Source organism: Toxotes jaculatrix, chromosome 7, assembly GCF_017976425.1.
Source record: "Toxotes jaculatrix isolate fToxJac2 chromosome 7, fToxJac2.pri, whole genome shotgun sequence".
NCBI classification, from domain to species: Eukaryota; Metazoa; Chordata; class Actinopteri; family Toxotidae; genus Toxotes; species Toxotes jaculatrix.
The window spans coordinates 8,998,055-9,017,091 of record NC_054400.1 but is presented as its reverse complement, the minus strand read 5'-3'; the positions used below and the strand labels follow the sequence as shown (position 1 = coordinate 9,017,091).

At 42.4% G+C, this 19,037-nt stretch overlaps 1 protein-coding gene across 2 annotated transcripts in view; it reads left to right on the top strand.

Moving 5' to 3' along the window:
- The window catches only part of sema6a (sema domain, transmembrane domain (TM), and cytoplasmic domain, (semaphorin) 6A), a 100,750-nt gene that overhangs the window by 47,941 nt on the left and 33,772 nt on the right, over nucleotides 1–19,037 (top strand). For both annotated transcript variants that reach the window (XM_041042093.1, XM_041042092.1), the window contains exons 4-8: nucleotides 8,088–8,148; nucleotides 9,567–9,629; nucleotides 10,260–10,361; nucleotides 16,983–17,073; nucleotides 18,418–18,537. In XM_041042093.1, the coding sequence (XP_040898027.1) occupies nucleotides 8,088–8,148; nucleotides 9,567–9,629; nucleotides 10,260–10,361; nucleotides 16,983–17,073; nucleotides 18,418–18,537 (437 nt within the window). The remainder of the gene's footprint in view (nucleotides 1–8,087; nucleotides 8,149–9,566; nucleotides 9,630–10,259; nucleotides 10,362–16,982; nucleotides 17,074–18,417; nucleotides 18,538–19,037) is intronic.

Sequence of the window (19,037 nt, the reverse complement as noted above, 5' to 3'; positions counted from 1 at the left end):
TTGAACAAAATGGCCTCTGTTGATGAGGTCTTATGGCTTTTCCAATATGTGTAGAATATCATTAGGCCACTTAGGCTCACATATAGTGTACGATTAGTTTTTTAATATTCTGAATTTTGCATTATCCAGGGCGACACTACAGCCTGATAAGATTTCAGAGTGCTTTTCAAAAAGCCTCTTGTTTGTTCAGTTTTAACAAGACGGGCACTGGGTTAGTGTTGATTTCTCTGACTTTTCCTCAAATATCAGCTGTTAACAAGAGGGATACATAGCAAATTTTGAGCTAACAAGACCTTCTTTAAATCACTCTCTGCATACAGATGCAGAGAAATGGTTGTTATTTATTCATTTATGATGAACATGAGATTCAACCTTGTACCCAAGCTGCAGTTTGATCAGTTTTTATTGTAGGAGTTAGCTCTACATTATCCATGATAACTGAGACATGATGGGTATTTCAGTACGGGCAATGAACATCAAAACTGCTTCATGTACAAGCTCAGTGGTTTGTGTGTGTCTGATGTTTGTGTGTTTTTAGGTACAGCCACAGAGGCATGTTCAGTAAAAGCAATAAACTGTTCTTGATGCAGTGAGAGATGGACACAGGAGGGTTTCTTTCCCAGTGGCCCCATATTTCATTGTCAAGGTACACTATGCACAGCCTTCAGAGGGAATTCATCATAGGGCAATGGAAGATTTATCATTCAGGTCTCTGCGAAAAGTATCTATGTGTGCACGTGTATCTGTGTGTGCATGATTATGGGTGTGTGTACAGCTGTAACCAACAGGTCCTCCAACTGGAACGATCATCAGGTCGAAGTGCTTCGACCTGATGCGACCCATGGGAGCATCACTTTAAATAGCCCCCTACGGCCGTAGCCATACAGAACCTTTGTTGTCATAGTTACAATAATAAACAGGTGGTGAAACTCATGGAATGGTCACAGCTTGGTTAGGTTTAGGCACAAAAATGACTTGGTTTGAATACTCCTTTAAGTACTCCCTTAAGGTTAGAGAACCTTCATTGTCATGGTTACAGAAATTAACATGCAGCTAAGGCTAAAAGAGTCAATGTTGTCTATTAGTCTCAAACAGGAACTGAACAGTGGTCTGTCGTGTTAAAGTCCTGAATTTTGTGGAGTTGCTAAGAATATGTTAATGGAAATTTTTTTGACAACTTTTTCCAGATTTCGATGTCATTTCAATCAGTTATGATAACTTTGTACTCCCCCAACGTAACTGCTGAGATCTGGGGAAAATTTGACGGGGCAGGAATTGAGCAGATTAGACAGGTTGTAAATGAGATGATATCCACACTATCTGAAACCAAACCAAAATGTTAGTGATAATGTTTCATTGCTCAGCAAAACTGTGTGTGTGCAAAGTTGAAGCAGGAAATCACACTGTGGTGTGGTTAACAATCTTATCTTTTTCCTTTGTTTTCTTTTTGATGTAAGTTTAGCTAACAAAGTCTTTGTGTAAAATCTGTATGATCGTCTCACTGTTTATACTTTTTGCCTCATCTTGCTTCTTTTCAGAGTACAGTGCTGTAGGAATGATAGATAAAACAATGCAAATACAACTCAGGTTGTATGAAGCTTTGAGGTTAGGGTAAGGTTTGAAGACATGAAGAGAAGACACATGCAGAGAATGAGACAGACAGTCTACACATAATTGTGCATGTGTGTGTGTGTGAATGTGCTACTGTATACCCTGCCTAGCAAGCATGCCCTAGGTCTCTCCACATGCAGGGCATAGTCGCCATTCCCGGCCCTGAGTTGGCCTTTACCATGGTAACACCAACCACACTCTGTTTACACCCCTCTATGAGGCTGGGAAGCATGGGAACCAGAGGGAGAATGTGTGTGTGGGAAAGAGAGAAAGAGACAGAGGGAAAGATCAGTGAGAGAGTTGAGGGACCAAAATTTGTGGTTGCACTCACAAAGAAACACACACATACACACACACACACAGTCAAAATCCCGATTACCTTCTCTCAGTTGAGTCCTCTGGAACAGTCGTGCCTCTGTGGCCGCTGTTCTTCCCTGTCGGGTCTCTTTGGGTTTCGCAGTGGAGGCCACTAGAGTCTCCATTATTGTAGCTGCACCAAATCCTGTTAAAACCCACTAATGACGGGGATTACACGGTTGCCTCCTCTCCCTCTCCTTGCGGCACTAGCGACATCCAGCCACGTCCACACTCTGAAACAAAGCTTTCAGCTCCAGTAATCATAATCACCTGAAATTAAAAGCTGCAACAAGTTTCCTGTTAAAATGTAATTCTGCAAGTATGTAAAATGATTTCTTACTCAAGGTGTTAACATTTTTAGCAATTCATCCAACTTTTCATCCAACATCATAGAACCCGGGAATAGTAATTCATGCTGTTGAATTAGTGTTGTGTTAAAATAACAGCAGGAACCTCAGTTATAGGTTGTTGTGGCTATTGTGGTTAGTTAGCGAGGGGAGTATTAGTGGCAGGCTAGGAGGTGTGTTTTGGTTTTGCAGTGCCTATATAATCACTGACATCATTCCTTTACGTAAACATTTTTAGGTCATGACATAACATTTGCCCTTGTCCCTTTGAGACTTGTTGTCATACAGTTGGGATGCGACATTGTGTTTTGTCAGTAAAACGTAGATATACAATGAATATTTAGCATCAAAAACAACATGTTGCCGTCTGTGATGTCCTTTTACCATATGTTAAAGTGTTAGCAATATGGTTTAATGGAATGTTCTGTTAGTTGATGTGCACAAATTACTCATTCATGAGCGCAAATTAAGTAATTCAAAAGCACAAATAACAAACTTGAGAGCAAGAATTATTAATATGAGAGCACAAGTTACTAATTCCCTTACTCACTGGGCTCTCTGGCAATAAAAAAAGGAGATGTGGAAAATATTTTGAGACAACTGGATAAATTTGAATCAATAAACACAACAAAAAACACATCTTTTATGTGGTTATTATGCATGCTTGCCTAATTGTGCCAAGTGTGCGTACTCTAAACTTGCCCCTCACACCAACTGACCCAGCAGAAACACACATACGCTCTTATACAATTACACAAAAGGAAATGTGGGGAGAATGTAAAAAAAAAACGTAATGAGAACTTCGAAAAGAACAACCTGCCTCAGCTTGGGGGTGAGTGAACCCTGGCTTGTTGTATTTCATGCCACCACATCACCGCGGGCCTCTTGATGCCCTCAGCCCATTCAGAGCCTCAACAACTCCCTTCACAGCTCAAAGGTGCCTGCTGGCTTCCCCAGTTCCCTCCCTGCCACTTTATGAAGAGGATTTGAACCAGTGAAAGCCAAAACAATGTGCAATGGGCCTCCTCTACCACCCATGATCCAGTTATGAAGAGAGAGGAATATGGGTGAAGAGGGTGATGAGAGAGAAAGGGTGGGAGGTGGAGATGAGGGTGGACGTGTAGGCATTTAGTTTGCGGAAAGAGGGGTGGTGGCACAAGGTGCGGGGTGCATGCTAATCACATTCCCCTCTTTTCTGCGACTGGAGTGCGAGATAGTTTGACAAAGACCCAGCAGATGGACCAAGCTGGCCCGCGGTCACCCCAGAAGAAATGTGCTGTTATGAAAACGACATTCTTCCACACAAAGCCCCTGTGTTCTCATGGCCACGCATGGCTACATGTCCGATGGAGACCCTCTATGTAACTCTGTTGCACTCAATCTCACACTCTTGCCCACGCTCAGTTGGTCTACTGTCTAGCCTTAATCTTTCAGCTCTTTCTTTCTGTCTGTACCCATCCTTTAACAGTGCCTCCATATTGGTGTCAAAAGAGGATATTTGCATACCTTCCGTCCTACTCACACATTTTTGCTGCTGAATTTCGGGAAATGCGAAGCCCACGCCAAGTGATTCACATTGACAGCCAATGTTCTGTAACCATCAGCTATCAAAGGCTCCTGTTATTCCATTTTCCTCACGGTGTTTCAAATTTCAAATTTCATCAACACCACGGCCCCTATAGACCCTTATGTTTTGTGTAACATCACTGTGCCATTCTCAGAGCATGTTTGAATCATGGTTTACAGTTGAGAGAGAGAAAATGGTGGGAAAGAGGATGACATGCAGCAAAACATCTTCGGCTGGGTTTCAGTAAACAAAGTCACGTGTAGCCAAGTAAAGGCCTGGTCACACTAGACCAGTTCTTGCTTCACTGTGAGTTTGAGCTGAAGAAAGGTGCAGGGTGAGAAACTTGAGGCAAAGATACAGCATAGGGTGGAAGGGGCAGGTGCATGCTGATATCCTAAAAAACACTGGTTTCATCTGCTAACCAACACAGACAATGTGCCAAACTGCTGCAATTTGCAACAATGCAATGACAATGCTTCTCAGAATAATAACCACACGCACACATAAATATATTATACATATTTTGAGTTTTAGTGTGACTTACACTTTCCACTGAGGATAGCATTGTCTCCGAAACCATAGAAAAAATATTCCTTATAACTCAACTTCCTTATAACTTGCCTGAGAACTATTGCTGTCTGTACATCCATGGGTAAATTAGAATCAGGAACATCTAACAGCTTATGCAGCATACTTTTAATAAGAATTCAGTAATTATAATATTAACCTATCCACACAGGGAATGAAATTCATGAACTGACATTGCTTTTAAGTAACAACTTCTACTCACACATTGTTGATGTATGAATATAAAAAAGACGATTCCTAACTCCTCTTGTTCTGATCTCAGAAGTTATTACAAAAATGTATTTGAAGGAATTTACCTGATCTAAAATGCCTGGATTAGTCCACATACTATGCTAATTAAGTGGAGGAGCACTCATACATCATTTTTCATTCTCAAATAATTTTGCAAGTAAAATGCAAATTTGTACAACTGTAATGTAAATGGGTTCTGTTCTAGGAAACAATAAACAATAGAACACCTATTTTTCCATTTGCACTGAGCAGCTCACTGCTCAGTGCTGCTCAGGCTGTTGCATAATAAAATTTGGTTGAGAGATTACTCTTTGCCAGATTTTTGCCCCAGCAGGACATCAGCTTTTACTCAGGCCAGTTGTTTGGTCTGAGCTGTGCTCAGCAGGCAACAAAGGTCCTGAAATCGATCTGTGGCTTTAGACTGCTGGGTCAGTAGGACGGCAGTCTTTTTCAGGTTTTGAATAGTCAAAACAAGAAAATATGAACTAAATTATTAAAGAAAATAAAGAGCAGATTAATCAGTCATGAAAATAGTTGTTAGTTGCAGCCTTAGTTTTATTCATTTCTGAATGCAAAGCTTTTTTGTAAAGGATGTCAGAAGTCAGATTGTACTTCATGACAGTAACATAACATTGCCAGGAAATAAAATCATTCCTGCGATTGTTTATTTCAAGCAGGTTTCAACTCTTTGTAAGTTAATTTTCCGAGGTTATTAAATAAACAGAAACCACTGGCTGCCTGGAAGCTAGGAAATCAATTTTAAAACTTTAGGTTTGCTTTGGAAAATGGACAATAATGTTAACTGTAATTGATTTGTAGTTAATGAGTAGTCTAGAACATACAATACCACTGATGTAGTCTTTGGAGACCCTGCCTCTGCTTTCTGTTCTCTCTTTTTCACCATGAAGTTACATAGATGTGACTCATGCACCAGAGGGAAGTGAGTATGCATGCATGTGTGTTGTAATATGTGTTCAGGTGCAGTGGTGAAAAGGGGAAAGGGTGCATGTGTATGTTTGTGTTAGCATGTGTTGGGGTAAAGGAGGGGGTGGTTGGGTGGGCTGTCAGGGTAGGGGGTGGGTCTCCTCCACATGTGTGTGTTTGGAGAGCTGGTGTTGACACAGACACAGCCTCTCCATTGTCCTCCTCCATCTCCAGTCAGGATGTTTGAGGGACGCCTCATCGCTTGGCTCCCTCTAATCTCTGCTGGAACCAAAAACCCTGTGGCTGGAAAGCCTTGGCCCTAGAGGACACTGTCAGCACCAGGACAACAGAGGCACAAGACAGGGAATATAGCTGGGAAGGTTGCTGTCGAAAATCATGGAGCAGTCAATTACACATTACTCATGAGCTGTTTTAAAATTGCAGGCAGTAAAATAGCCCACAGGATTACACTAAATCTGCCAAGTAATCCTCTGATTTAATGGTTTCTGTTCTAGTTTTGTCTTTTTAATATAAAGTTTCAGGTTTAATATAAAGATATAAATGAAGTTGAATGAACAAGTCGCTGAACTTTAGGTGACATGGCTGCACGTTATAGTGACATCATCCATCACTGTTATCAGCCATCATCGTTCTTTTCAGTTCAAATGTTTCTTGTCCTCTGTCTTTCCTCTGTCTCATGTGATGATATGGATTTATTTTATGTTTGACAAATTACATTTTTCATAATCAAGTTGACTTCAGCCCCATGACCGTTATGTATCTTGTTACACTGGAAGAAAGGTGAAAGAAACACTGAAAGACAGAAGGGCCGTTCAGAAACCATGGAAATTCAATCCAGATCATTTAGCTAGAGTAGTGCAATGTTAGTGCAACTAGAGAGCCTTAATGAAAAACATTTTACAGTGGAGTTTGTAGTTTTGGCCTGAATTACTCAGTTTGTAGTCATGGCAGACAGCACAGTGGCAGTCAGCATCTGGCATCTGCTAATGGAAGTGAACTTGAATCTCGGAAGGGCATGGGAAGCATCTCAGTGACCTGGAGTTGACTTCCTTCTTTCCTCTTTTCCTTTCATGGCTGAAAATTAATTGAAAATGTTTTTAATTTCAGTCGATTTCAAAGAACAGGATTTTTCTTTTTACAAATTTAGTTGAGGAATGCATGTGTTAAGGTCAGCTGCAGACTAACTTTGAAATTAGCTGACAGAAGATTTATGTGTGTTATAATTTTGACAGACTTTAATTTCAGTGTAGAAAGAAAGAGGCGAGAGAAAACAAATCAAAAATTTCACTGACAGACGTTTTGCTCACGGCCTTGCCGGAAAATGTGTTCTCTCCCACCAAGAAAGCAGCACTGTTTTCTTAATTTCAACTGCTCTCAAAGATTAATTATTCAATTTAAGCTTCGTGGCTGATAATGTACAGTAGACTGGGTTCTATCCTCGAGGAGATGGCGGTGGCCCCCAGGAAAGCGATATAAGTGGATTCATTTCAAGATGCCTGTTCCTCCAAAGACTTTATTAGATTTAGTTAATGAGAGAGCAAGGCAGACTGGCTGGCTGAGCGCAGGTTGGGGAGCTGGAACGTAATTAAGCTGTGAGTCTGACGATGCCACTGTTGCACACTTTGATTAAAAACACGTTCAACAACTAATCTCCAACAAATTAAAGCAGTTACATCGTTTGGCACAGTCACCTTTGGTTCGCTTCTCAAACGAGGTAAATCCCTCTTTCTTTCTGTCTCTTCCTGCTCACACCACCTCTACACCTTCTACTCCCCCCTGCTGCACCCTCCTCCCTGTCTGCACCCTAATTCTCCACGGTAAGTAGGTGTAGCTACATGCCTGGTCAACCAGCCGGTCCGTCTGTCTGAGATGTAGTTAACCCTTGTGGGTTTTATGTCTTCCATATGCCCTGCTGAGACCTATATGGCTGGACTTTGTAATAAAAGAGAAGTCTGTATATTTCCAGGCCAGCACACATAAGTCTTCTTGTCTGAGCTATAATGAGTGTTAGTATAGATTTCCTGTGGCTCAAACACTAGGCTTAATTGACCTGAACAGCTCTGAGTGACTTGGCACCTCCCGCCTCAACCTTCCCCTCCTCCCTTACCCCCCCCCAAGACCTTTCTCTGGGACAAAGAGGCTTTTGTCCCCAGGCCTGCGCCACAGCGCTCTAAACCTTTGTTGACTGTTTCTGTCTGACAGAGCAAATAGCTCTGGCCTCCTTTTGTTTATTGTCATTTCTTGAAGTTTGAACAAAGTTTATACAAAGCCCCATTTTCTGACGTTGTTTGCTGCCTGCAGGGGGAAAACAGAGTGAAGAAAAGAAATGGGTTTATTGTTTGTTGAAAATTTGACTGTCTGCTGCTGTCTGACCTCTTATCTTCTCATCTCTCTCTCTCTCTCTCTCTGCCCCCCCTCCCCATTCCCTCATTCGCTCACAGGGATCACATATACACGGTGGACACAGACACTGCCAACAGTGACGAGATCTTTTTCAGTAAGGTGAGTGAGACGGCTGTCTCTTTGAGGACGTGTTGTTCTCAGCGAGCTGTGATTGACAACGTAACCCTAATAACCTGGCTCCGAATGCCACTGTGTGTTTATGTGTGCACGTGGGTGTACGTGTTTGTGCACATACGTGTGCCTGCCAGCAGCCTTACTCACCAGCTCAACGGCGTGAGCTTGCCGTGCTCGCCATGGTGACCCTGTTAAGAAGATTAACCAATCAATCAGCTAGCAAAACGCCTGCGTCATCCACGCCCATCAGTGGGACAGTGGAAGATCTGATGGGTGTGTGGCGGAAGCTGAGAGGACAGTAGAAGAAATGAGGGAGAGAAGTAGGAGGAGGAGAAGTGGGTGGAAGAAGATAAGCAGGAAAAGACAAGGAAGAAAGGACAAAAAAGAGGGAAAGGTAAGATGAGATGAATTGCAGAAGTGTGAGAAAGACAAGTGGGATCCAGAAGGGAAGAAGATCTCATTGTATATTTTCAGATTATTCAAAAAGCGCCTCATATTTATATAGACCCTCTCTAACCCACTCTCCATTTCATTCCAACCACCATTCCAACCACTCCTCTCTGGCATCACTTGCCCTTAAACGTAATGCATGCAAACAGAATTCAAACAAGGCCATTCTCATGTATACAACAACCCACCATCCCTCCACCTCATCCACTTCAATGTCATCGCCCGACGAGTGGGTCTTAATGAGAGCAGGCTGCAGATGAAAGGCTGGTGGGAGACGTGCAGATTGATTGATGACTCAGGGTCTTTAATCAGTGGCCGAGCTCCAAACATGTTGTACAACAGTGGCGAGTACGCGGTGGTCTGAACCAGTGGCTCAGAGCTCACCCCCAGGCCACACAGGGCAGGGACAGAGTGGTATGTGTGTGTTTATGTGTGTGTGTGTGTGTGCATGGCTGGATACCAAATATAACTCAGCACTGACTGGTAAGTGTGTGTGACAGTGAAAGAGGGTGTATACTTTTGTGTGTTTGTAGTTGACTGACGGGTACTGGGTAACACTGACCCACAGGCCAAGGCAGTGTGTGTGCATGTGCACAAGGATGTCCAGCCAACCTGTCAGTCCGCAGAAATGAGCTCTCAGCTCTGAGGCAGGATCTGTCCTTGGACAGACTCTGTTCTGATCCAGGGTCAGTATCGTATTTCCGCCTCTCTGGGAGAGATTTAGAAGTTCAAGGAGGTAAACTGATCTCCAATCAGCACTTAGAACAAAGTTCACCTCAGAGCAGGTGCCTCATGAGGGGAATCAATGACGGAGAATCTCAGATGATGATTATTGATCACAGTATAGATTGGTTATTGAGCTCTATAGTGCCTTCTGTTTTTTGCTCCTACCTCAAAGTTTATCTTGTTTGTTTTCTGATGCTCTCCCTCTCTCCTTTACTTCCATTTTTCAGAAAATGACATGGAAGTCCAGACAGGCAGATGTGGACACTTGCAGAATGAAAGGGAAACACAAGGTAAAGAAAACAAACATACACTCACACACTCAAACACACACAAGCACTGCATCCTCTGTGCTTACACCCTGAATTCATTTATAGAACAAATGTCACCCTACTCTTCACAAAACGCTTCTTTAGCGAATCACACATTATACATTGCAGACAAGCTGTAACAGATGTAATTTCACACGGTTTCTCTCTCTCTCACACGCATTTCCACACACACACCAACAGACAGAGGAGACTATGCAGGTGCAATAACACACTGACTGCGTTTCATATACCGTCTGCTATTGGTGGCAGTATAATTGTTCCAAAAAAACTGTGTAAAATGAATATTGATTTCATTATTGTTCCAGAAAGACATTGAATGGCACATTAAAATCTGATGTAAATATGTCCTAATGTACCGAGAGGAAATGCTAAATGTCATGATTGTGTGCTTGATGTTTGTTATGTATGCCTCTCACTTGTCTGTAGAGCCCTTCGTGCTGTACTTCAAAAGACAGAAAAGAAAGAGTCTCTTTAAAAAGCCACATGTGGCTCGCAGTGTAAAAGTGTCTATTATAAAAGACGCAAATGTCACCATGGACCTCCTTTTTTCTTTTTCTCTTTTTTTTGTCTTCTGGCTTGTGCTCCCTGAAGGATGAGTGTCACAATTTCATCAAAGTCCTCCTGCAGCAAAATGATGACACCTTGTTTGTTTGTGGAACAAATGCTTTCAACCCCTCCTGCCGAACTTACAAGGTAGGAATGCACTCACATATACACACTCAAGTGCACATACACACATATGAACACCACTCTCTGGTGATCTTTTTGACCTCAGTGACAGACATTCGTCATGCACACTGTGCACATACAATGTCAAAACTCCTTTTCACCCTGGCTTTGTCTTTCTTCCTCTGTCACACACACACTGGGGTGTGTTTCAACCCCAACCATGTGGGAGGTTAAGGCAGTGAGCTATGGAGCGATGGACATAGATGGATGACTTTCACAACTCAGCAGGCTCTCCCCCTATGTCTTTATCTCCAGGTGTACTTTGACACGCTCAATTTAGAAGCAGAGAAACCTAACTACCTACCTTCTTACATATGCACTCATTCACACACACCGAAATGCGAGTGAAGGCGCAGTCCTGAAATCCGAATCAGCCCTCCCCTGTAAACAGATGCCTGCCTGGCTGTATGCACTCAGGCATGTCTGGAATAGTTTCAAAAAAATCTTCAGGAAAAGCAAAACAACCTTGTGAAAATGCATTTTAATGACCTCAGGTCAAGACACAGAGAAGGTAGACTTCAGGACTGATCTGACACATAAAAATGGAGATGTCAAGAGAAGATAGATACGGAAGCAGATTGACAAAAAACCAGGCACACATAAAACCCACCGATTTAAAAGCATACAAGCAGACAGAAAGGCAAACGTAAAAAACACACAGGCTCTCTTCAAACTGCTCAAAATGTCCCATTTTTTCCTTCCCTAGTGACACAAGTGTGATGTTTTTCTTGATCAAAAAAAGTGAGCAAAATTGCCATTATAATGACTAAATCTTTGCTCATTCACAAGACAATAGTTATGCTTCTGTTGCAGACTGGATGACCTAGTGCTAGGCCAGTAAAACTAATAACTGAAAAAATATGGTCCTTCTAATTAGTATTGATCTAAATGAAATCAAACTATTAGGCACATATTGTGCCTGAATTGTGTTTGAAACTAATAAAAGTGCAGCAACTGTGGTTTTAACATCAATGCCATTCCACTTGAATTATATTGTAGAATAACTATGAGCTTCTAGAGGAATCAGATGCGAACAAATAACAACGCAGGCAACACAGCAAGAAGAACAATCAGACAGACAGCGAGCAAAACAGCAGGGCAGACAAAGACTCAGCAGAGGTTCTGTCCTGAAGGATGTTATTGTTTGGTTTGTTAGGATGTGATGTGATGGTCACAGCACACGGAGATGTTATCTAGGTGGCCTGGGGAAAGCTCTCCTGCTCTGGTTCACTAGATCTGTTTACCAGAAAAACAAGACATCTCCGCTCCGTTGCATTTGTGGTTCTGCATGCTAAGCACACAGAGTGGACGTCTTTCAATTCAACGGCTCTTCCTGCAGGGAAAGTGGAATTTATGTCACTGCATTTATCAGGCGTGGTTAGCTTTTATAGCTACTCCGGTTATGGTTTCAAGGTTTGTTTTAGCTGTTACTACACTGATATTGCTACAAGTCTGTTAGAGTTAAGAGCAAAGGAGGGAAAGTGTTATAAAACACAGAGAGGCCCGGTAAAATGGCCATGCATACACACAAGCATGGCTGATTTTGCAAACTAAAAATTAATAATTAATAATTAATTAACATCTGTCTGTAAAAAGATAAAACATACAATTATTTTACTCAAGCGCTAACCAATTTCTTTTTTCCTTGATTCAGTTTTGCTCCGTCCAATTAGCAATTGCATATTTTAGTGAGTAGGTTTAATGTGCTTGTGACTACTCTTTCCCTTAAAAAAATTTCACTTCACTGACTACCCTGCAATTATTTTAGTTGAATAGAATAACCATTTTAATCTGGCAATAACTGAATCAATATGCCACAATTAAGAGTAAGATAGTGAAAGTACTTAAAATGTTGTAAAAAGTACCACTAATCACTTGCACACAAACGTGCACATACAAACATCTGGGCACATGTGTAGGGAACAGAAGTGTGAATGCACCCATATAAACACTGACAACTGTGCAAACACACAAACATACAAACATTTCACAAAATCATCACACACACACACACACACACACACACACACACACACACACACACACACACACACACACACACACACACACACACACACACACACACACACACACACACACACACACACACACACACTGTACTGCTGGCTGGATAGCAGACTCTCTGGGCAGATACCAGGCCTTTGATGGCATACAAGGCTCATCCACTCTGTTTGGTCAAAAGTGTGTGTATGTGTGTGTGTGTTTGTGGTTAAATCCACCTTGGCCACAGTTTGCCTCTCCATCTCCCCAGTGTGACAGCACTGAAAAGAGCTTCTGTTTCGGGGCCAGCCTCATCCCACATTAATCAACAACGCTGCGAGGGCGAGTGGGAGGGATGGAGGGGGAGCAGAGGTGGAGGGAGACAGAGGAGGGAGACAGAGGGAGCAGGGAGGGCACCCACCCAAACCAACAACGCCCCATGTTGTTTTTTTCTTCCAACACCTTCCCTGCCTGGCTACCTCTTTATTTCTACCTATTTCCTTCCCCCAATCCTACCAATTTTCTCTCTTCATTAGCCTATTCTCATTATCCCTCCTTCACCTTGTGTTGCTATTGTCAACACATGGTTACACACACACTGATACACACATGAATGCATACAGAAAAAAAAAACACAGACAGGCACCTTGGCAGCCATGTCACAGTCCTCTCCCTCAGCACTACACAGCACCCAACTCCCTCTCTTCTCTTTATCCTCCCTCTCTCCTGGCCTCCTCCCTCTCTCCTCCTCTCCTGCCAGCCTTAATTCCTCTCCCCCTCCCTTGCTCCCACCACTCTGCCATCTTTCCCTCTGTTGCTTTCTCCCTCTGTCACTCCCTTGCTGTGCTGTAATAATAAACACCCCATCCAGCTGGGCTGATATATGACTGGAGTCAGTTTCATCGCCTGTTGCCGGGCGAAGTGGGGGGAATCGGTGGGGAGTCTTGGAGGCAGTGGGTCCCAGGTGATGCGTCCTCGACTTGATACTGGTGGACTGAGGTGTACTGGGAACTTTCATCGATGCCAAGTCTTTGCATTTCAGATATGATTAATGCACACACAGGGATTTATCGTAATCAAAAAGGTAAAAATACATTCACGTCTCCTTATACTGCTGCTTTTCGAGTAGCTGGTAGTTTGACGTAAAGAAACACAATAGCTTACAATTTAAAAGGCAATTAATCAATGCATGTACATTGTAAGACCACATAATTAACAAAATTATTGTCATATTTTTGTAATGTTTGTTGACAATTTTCTCTCGGAGAGATCAATCATTTTAGAAGTTGACGGTTCAGATAAATGAGACCCTTCCTCCTTCCTTTCAACAGCTGCAAAGACTCCAGTTTCCTGCTCTGGTGTAAAATGTGGTCAGGGAAAGAGTTCATCCTCCCAGGGCTCAGAAACAGGTTGCAGAGAAATGGGCCATGACTATTAATCTCCCAGGGAGATATGTCCTTGTTTGGTTTACACAACTGCTTCTGGCCCAGGTGTGAACTTGTGCACTTGACCTTTTACCGATGAAGGAGGTTGTGCAGGTAGAAATATGAACTGCATACCAAGAAATGTGTGTGGGGACTCAGCTCAGTTGGAAACTGCTCAACATCCAGCTCAATATGCCACAATTGGTAAAGAAAAGGTTCATGCATTTTTTTTTCTTTTTCTTTTTCTCCTTTGTGACCTTTATGATCTGTTAGTGGTTACTTTCCCTGATAGATTATGAAGATCATGACTAAGATTATTTTGGAGCCAAAGTCAATTTGCACAAGGATATGCATCTTTACCATGCTTTTTCTTTAAGATAAACAATTCCATAATATTTCAAGGAAGCTATTTCAAGCAAACAGTAAGAAGCAGGACGCTGGCTCAGTTTACCCAAAGTTTGTCCTCAGTAAGATTTCAGAAATCCCTCAGCAAGGATAAATAAAGCCTATAAAAAGGAAAAACAACAGAGACACAGAAGTAGAACGTGTCCCTCACCCTGAGTACTGAAGCTGATGCTCAACCAATTATAACACTCCTGATGGGCATGTTTTGAATCTACATTGTGTTTGTCTAATTAATTTGCATATAGCCTATGGAAAACACCAATGAGCTGTTGTAGTAATTAATTCATCTAGATACACTGCACCCCGAGCCAAGGTTACTGTACGTTCATCTCCTAAACTACAATAGATCTCCACTGAACAGTGTGTTGTTAAGGCAGCGCTGACGAACTGTGACAGCACTACTGTTCCCTTCCCATTACTTTGAATTGTGTTTCTACAAAGCTGAAGCACTTCTTTCTTTTTTCAGCTAGTGGGGGGTGACAGCATAATATGGTTTGCCTGGTAAACAAGGTAAACAAATCCATCTGGCTGTTTAAACATCAAATTTCTTTATGGTAATGTTTAAATATGTTGTGGTTCAATGTGGCAGCTTTATGGATTGCTATTGCCCCTTTCTAAAATACTGAATATTGCTTCAGACAAGGCTAACAGCATGCAAGTGAGGACTCGGCTGTTGTTTCTCCGCACATGCCAATTTGACAGGAGACTGGAGCTGTACGTATATCTGTGGCCGGGCTGGGAGTGTCTTCCTCTGTTCAAACGGCAGGAATAGATCAGTGACAGTCAGTCAAGCCCAGCAGACAGAGGTCATTGACTTGGTGAAATCAGCTGAGGAGATGGAGGGGTGGGGGTAGCTGCTGTGGCGTGAGAGATATGTGAATGTGTGTTTGTGATGTGTCAGAGAAGGAGAGAGTGTTTGTGTTAGGTGGCTGACACAGAAGCTGCTGACGTTTCAAGCTTAACCAAGTTGCCGAGTCGGTTTGTACAAACAGACACTGTGATTCAGTGGACGCACCTGACCTTCAGCTACTCATGTCCCTTATGATTAACTCAGCCTAATCTAAAATTACAGTCTCCCCTGTCTAATAACAATATATATATCTTCAAACCAGCTTGCCACCATATATTATCCTCCTATAATTTTTGAAGAAACAGAAGGAATGAGAAATCGAGAAATGTGCTGCTACTGGTGGTTCTGTGTTTGTTGTAAAAGGTCACTTGTAATTTTCTCTGCCAAATCAGCCTCAACAATTTCTCTGGCAGGCTTTTCCAGCATTGCGCCGGAGTGTGTGTGACCTTTTTAGTGGGCAGATGATAACCGTTTCCGCCGAGACAGGAATAGAAAACAAAATGACCTGTTTAGAGACCAGAAAGGGCGGCGTAAGCAGTTTGCTGCCTTGGCAAGCTATGCTCCTCTTTGTCAAGAGAAAAGGGAGAACGTGAGGAAGCAAGGAAGTTGAGAGATAGAAACAGAGATAGAGAAGAAAAATGACTATTTATCATGAACTCCGCAGGCAAACAGTACGTTCAGTAATCTTCCCTGGCTTCATCCCCTGGCCAGTGCATTAGGGCTTTTCCTTCTCTCTTGTGTTTGTCTCTATCTCTGGTCATTAGCCAGGGTAAGAAGACGTCCTATGGTGTGCTGGAGCAGACAAGCCTACCCATGGAGGGATGGTAGTGACCTTTCACCCACATCTGATCCTCCATCATGCACAGCCAGTATTATTACAACCAAACTTGGCGCAAAACAAGAAAAACTAAATTCCAATTCACATAATACAAGACCAGTAGTGCTTTTTAAACAATGGACAAGGCCTTAAATAGTTCATGGAAATGTGACTGCTGAGTGACTGAATGGCAAAATTAGCTCTAAGTTTGGATGAAATACACTCCCAGTGCTAAGAAAAGACAACTTTTACATTGTCTAGGTGAAGAATTAAAAGTATGATTTCTCCTGAAATATAGTAAATCAGTGAACAAGTCTTGCCCAGGGAAAAGCTCCCAGCACAAGACAAAGTGGAGGCTGCAAAATATAAAATAATGACTACTGTATGATCTACTATTTAAAAACTACTGTGCTTTAGTAAAAATTTCTCACGTTCCCTGCTCAGGGCCATGCGCTCACCCATTTTTTCCTCTGCCCATTTATTTCCTCTTCACAGAAAAAGTGCAGACTTCAGAAATCAGGGCAGGGGAAAGCACCACAGTAAATGGGTTAAAGATCTGTCCTGAGGGCTGTTAAAACTCTTCTTTAACACTAGTACAGTTGAAGGATAAAGGATAGCAGGGGGAAAGAAAACCACATCCACCCATACTGTGAAACATGTTGCTGTGGAAAATGTCTGTTTTTTTAATCTCTCTCCATGACAGTTTCCCAGATACTCCCAGATGGTCTGCTTTGACAGCTCTCAGTAGGACACCAGAGTGCCATCCACGGGAAATTAGTTTAGGTCACAGTTAGATGGACACACTCCTGGGCTGGGTACTACAACTTGTTGGGACTATTTTGTTTTGACTCACAACATATTTTTCTGCTTTAACAGAGTCCTTTCTTTTTCTTTTTTTTTCTAGCTCAGCCTTCAGATTGTCATTGTTTTGACATTTGAGCACATTTCTCCTATTCCTCCTCTAAATCTTTTCCTCCAACTGAGAACAAACATTTCCTGTCTAAGTTGTGATTCAAGTGCATTGTTTGTTTGACAACACAACATTGTCTTGACCTTCTGTTGACCTTTCACTTCATCTCTGACCCTAGATGGACACCTTGGAGGCTCTGGGAGAGGAGATCAGTGGGATGGCACGCTGTCCATATGATGCCAAGCATGCCAATGTTGCCCTCTTTGCTGGTAAGATTAAACATACAGGTGTATGTCGAACTGACAGTTATCTTTATTACATTTATCATGGATGTTATTTTCAGCTTCATTCCCTGTGCTGTGGCTTAGTGAAAATCTCAGGTGAAAATACATTAAGTATGTGTGATACTACTTGTACCCTTTGACTGCCATGAGGCAAAAACATTAATCCTAATTTTTCTCCTATGTGAATTTATTAAACATTGGAACAGTTTGAGCTAGATGGGAAAGCTGAGTCTGTTTGAGTGAGGGGATTAGTTGCGGTTGTATTTAATATTGTTCTTAATACCTTGCGGTTTATTCTAATGGCAGTACTCCGACAACATGTCAAGAACAAAAGCCAATCTGTGTTACGTGCAATAGAGCAAATCATTGAACTTGGGGCCACATTTGCTCTGTGTCAGGAATTTGCTGCCTATTAGAGCACTTTGGAAACACATCAGTAGTAATGTGGTAACAGAAAAAAAAATCCAGAATCGTCTGTCTCTCTCTCTCTTAATGTAGTTTTCTGTCATCCTCTTGGTCTCTCATTCACTCTCTTTCAAAATGCATAAGATTAAAAATAAGTCACAAACTGATGGGACCAGAGTGAGTCAGCTTTCCGTTGGCGGGGTGCGATTCTTCTCATGCAATGGACCCGCAAGCTGCTAAAGACATCCAGTCCCCATTCATATTTGCTGTGAACCGATTTATGGCAGTATCGATGAGCTGTCCCTGCCTGTTTAAAGCTGAGAAGGAAGAGTAAATGCACAGCTTGACCAGTTAATGTGTAGCAGAGCTGCTTGGAACGAGCTGGAAGCACTGAGTAATCAAGAGGGTTCCTCTGACTGCTATCCTTTCAATTATGTAGTTTGAGTTTCCACTGTGGTCAAAGCCAAGGCAGGCTGAGGTCATGCCGGTGGTGGATTGTGTTCATGAAGCATGTGTGCGTACGTACGTGCATGTAAGTGTGTGACTGTGGGTTTTCGTGGTGCTCGACGAGAGAGTGTGAGAGCAGGGCCTCAGTGTTTGTTTGTGCTTTTGAAGAGTGTTTGTGAGAGTGAACAATTACAAATGTGCAACATGTTTAAGTGTGTGTACAGCCTGTTTGTTGTCCATCACAGAGTCTCTTCGGTTTGTGTGATTCATTCATTTTCCAGGTCTGCGCCATCAAAAACATGTTTGTGTATCTGGCCACAGAGTGCTGGAATTTCTTAGTGGCTTTATGTGTTTCTCTCTTGACTTCACTCTCTTCACCTTTTTCTCCTCCTTTGTGGCTCTCTCATCATTCTTCTCCCTTCTCTATCTCCATCTTTCCTCCTTATTGCTCTTTCTGTCTCTGTGTTCCCTCTCCAGATGGCAAGCTGTACTCCGCCACCGTAACAGACTTTCTAGCGATCGATGCGGTCATCTATCGTAGCCTAGGAGACAGCCCGACTCTGCGCACTGTCAAACACGACTCCAAATGGCTGAAAGGTGAGTATGGGACACACAGACAAAGTCCTTGTAGTTGGAAAGCGCCAAGCTGACTGACAAGTTAGAAAACAAACGAGGGATTGGGCAGACATGCTTGACCATATGTTTGTGTTTTTCTTAATCTAGGCTTTATGTGGATGCTTGTCTTTGCACCTCTGTGTATGAATCTAGGGATGAAGAATAGGAGCACTTATGCTAATGCTACACGCTCTGTTTGACGCAGTCATTTTGCCAACCTGCCCTGGTAGAGTTGATGTAGCCAGGAAATTGCTCTGCCCTGGGGAGAAACAAGCACAAGTCCACCCTGTCAAAACTCAATAGAGAGATCCTTCTCTCCTTGCATGCAAATTGTTTCGCTGATATGATGGATGATAGATTGAGGCACTCAAAGCTCACAGTCAGTGCTTTTCTGCATAATATGACAGATATTGTGGCTGTTTACTGTGAAATATGGTGTCAGAACTGTTTTGTCATGGCAAAATGTCACTTTGACTCATATT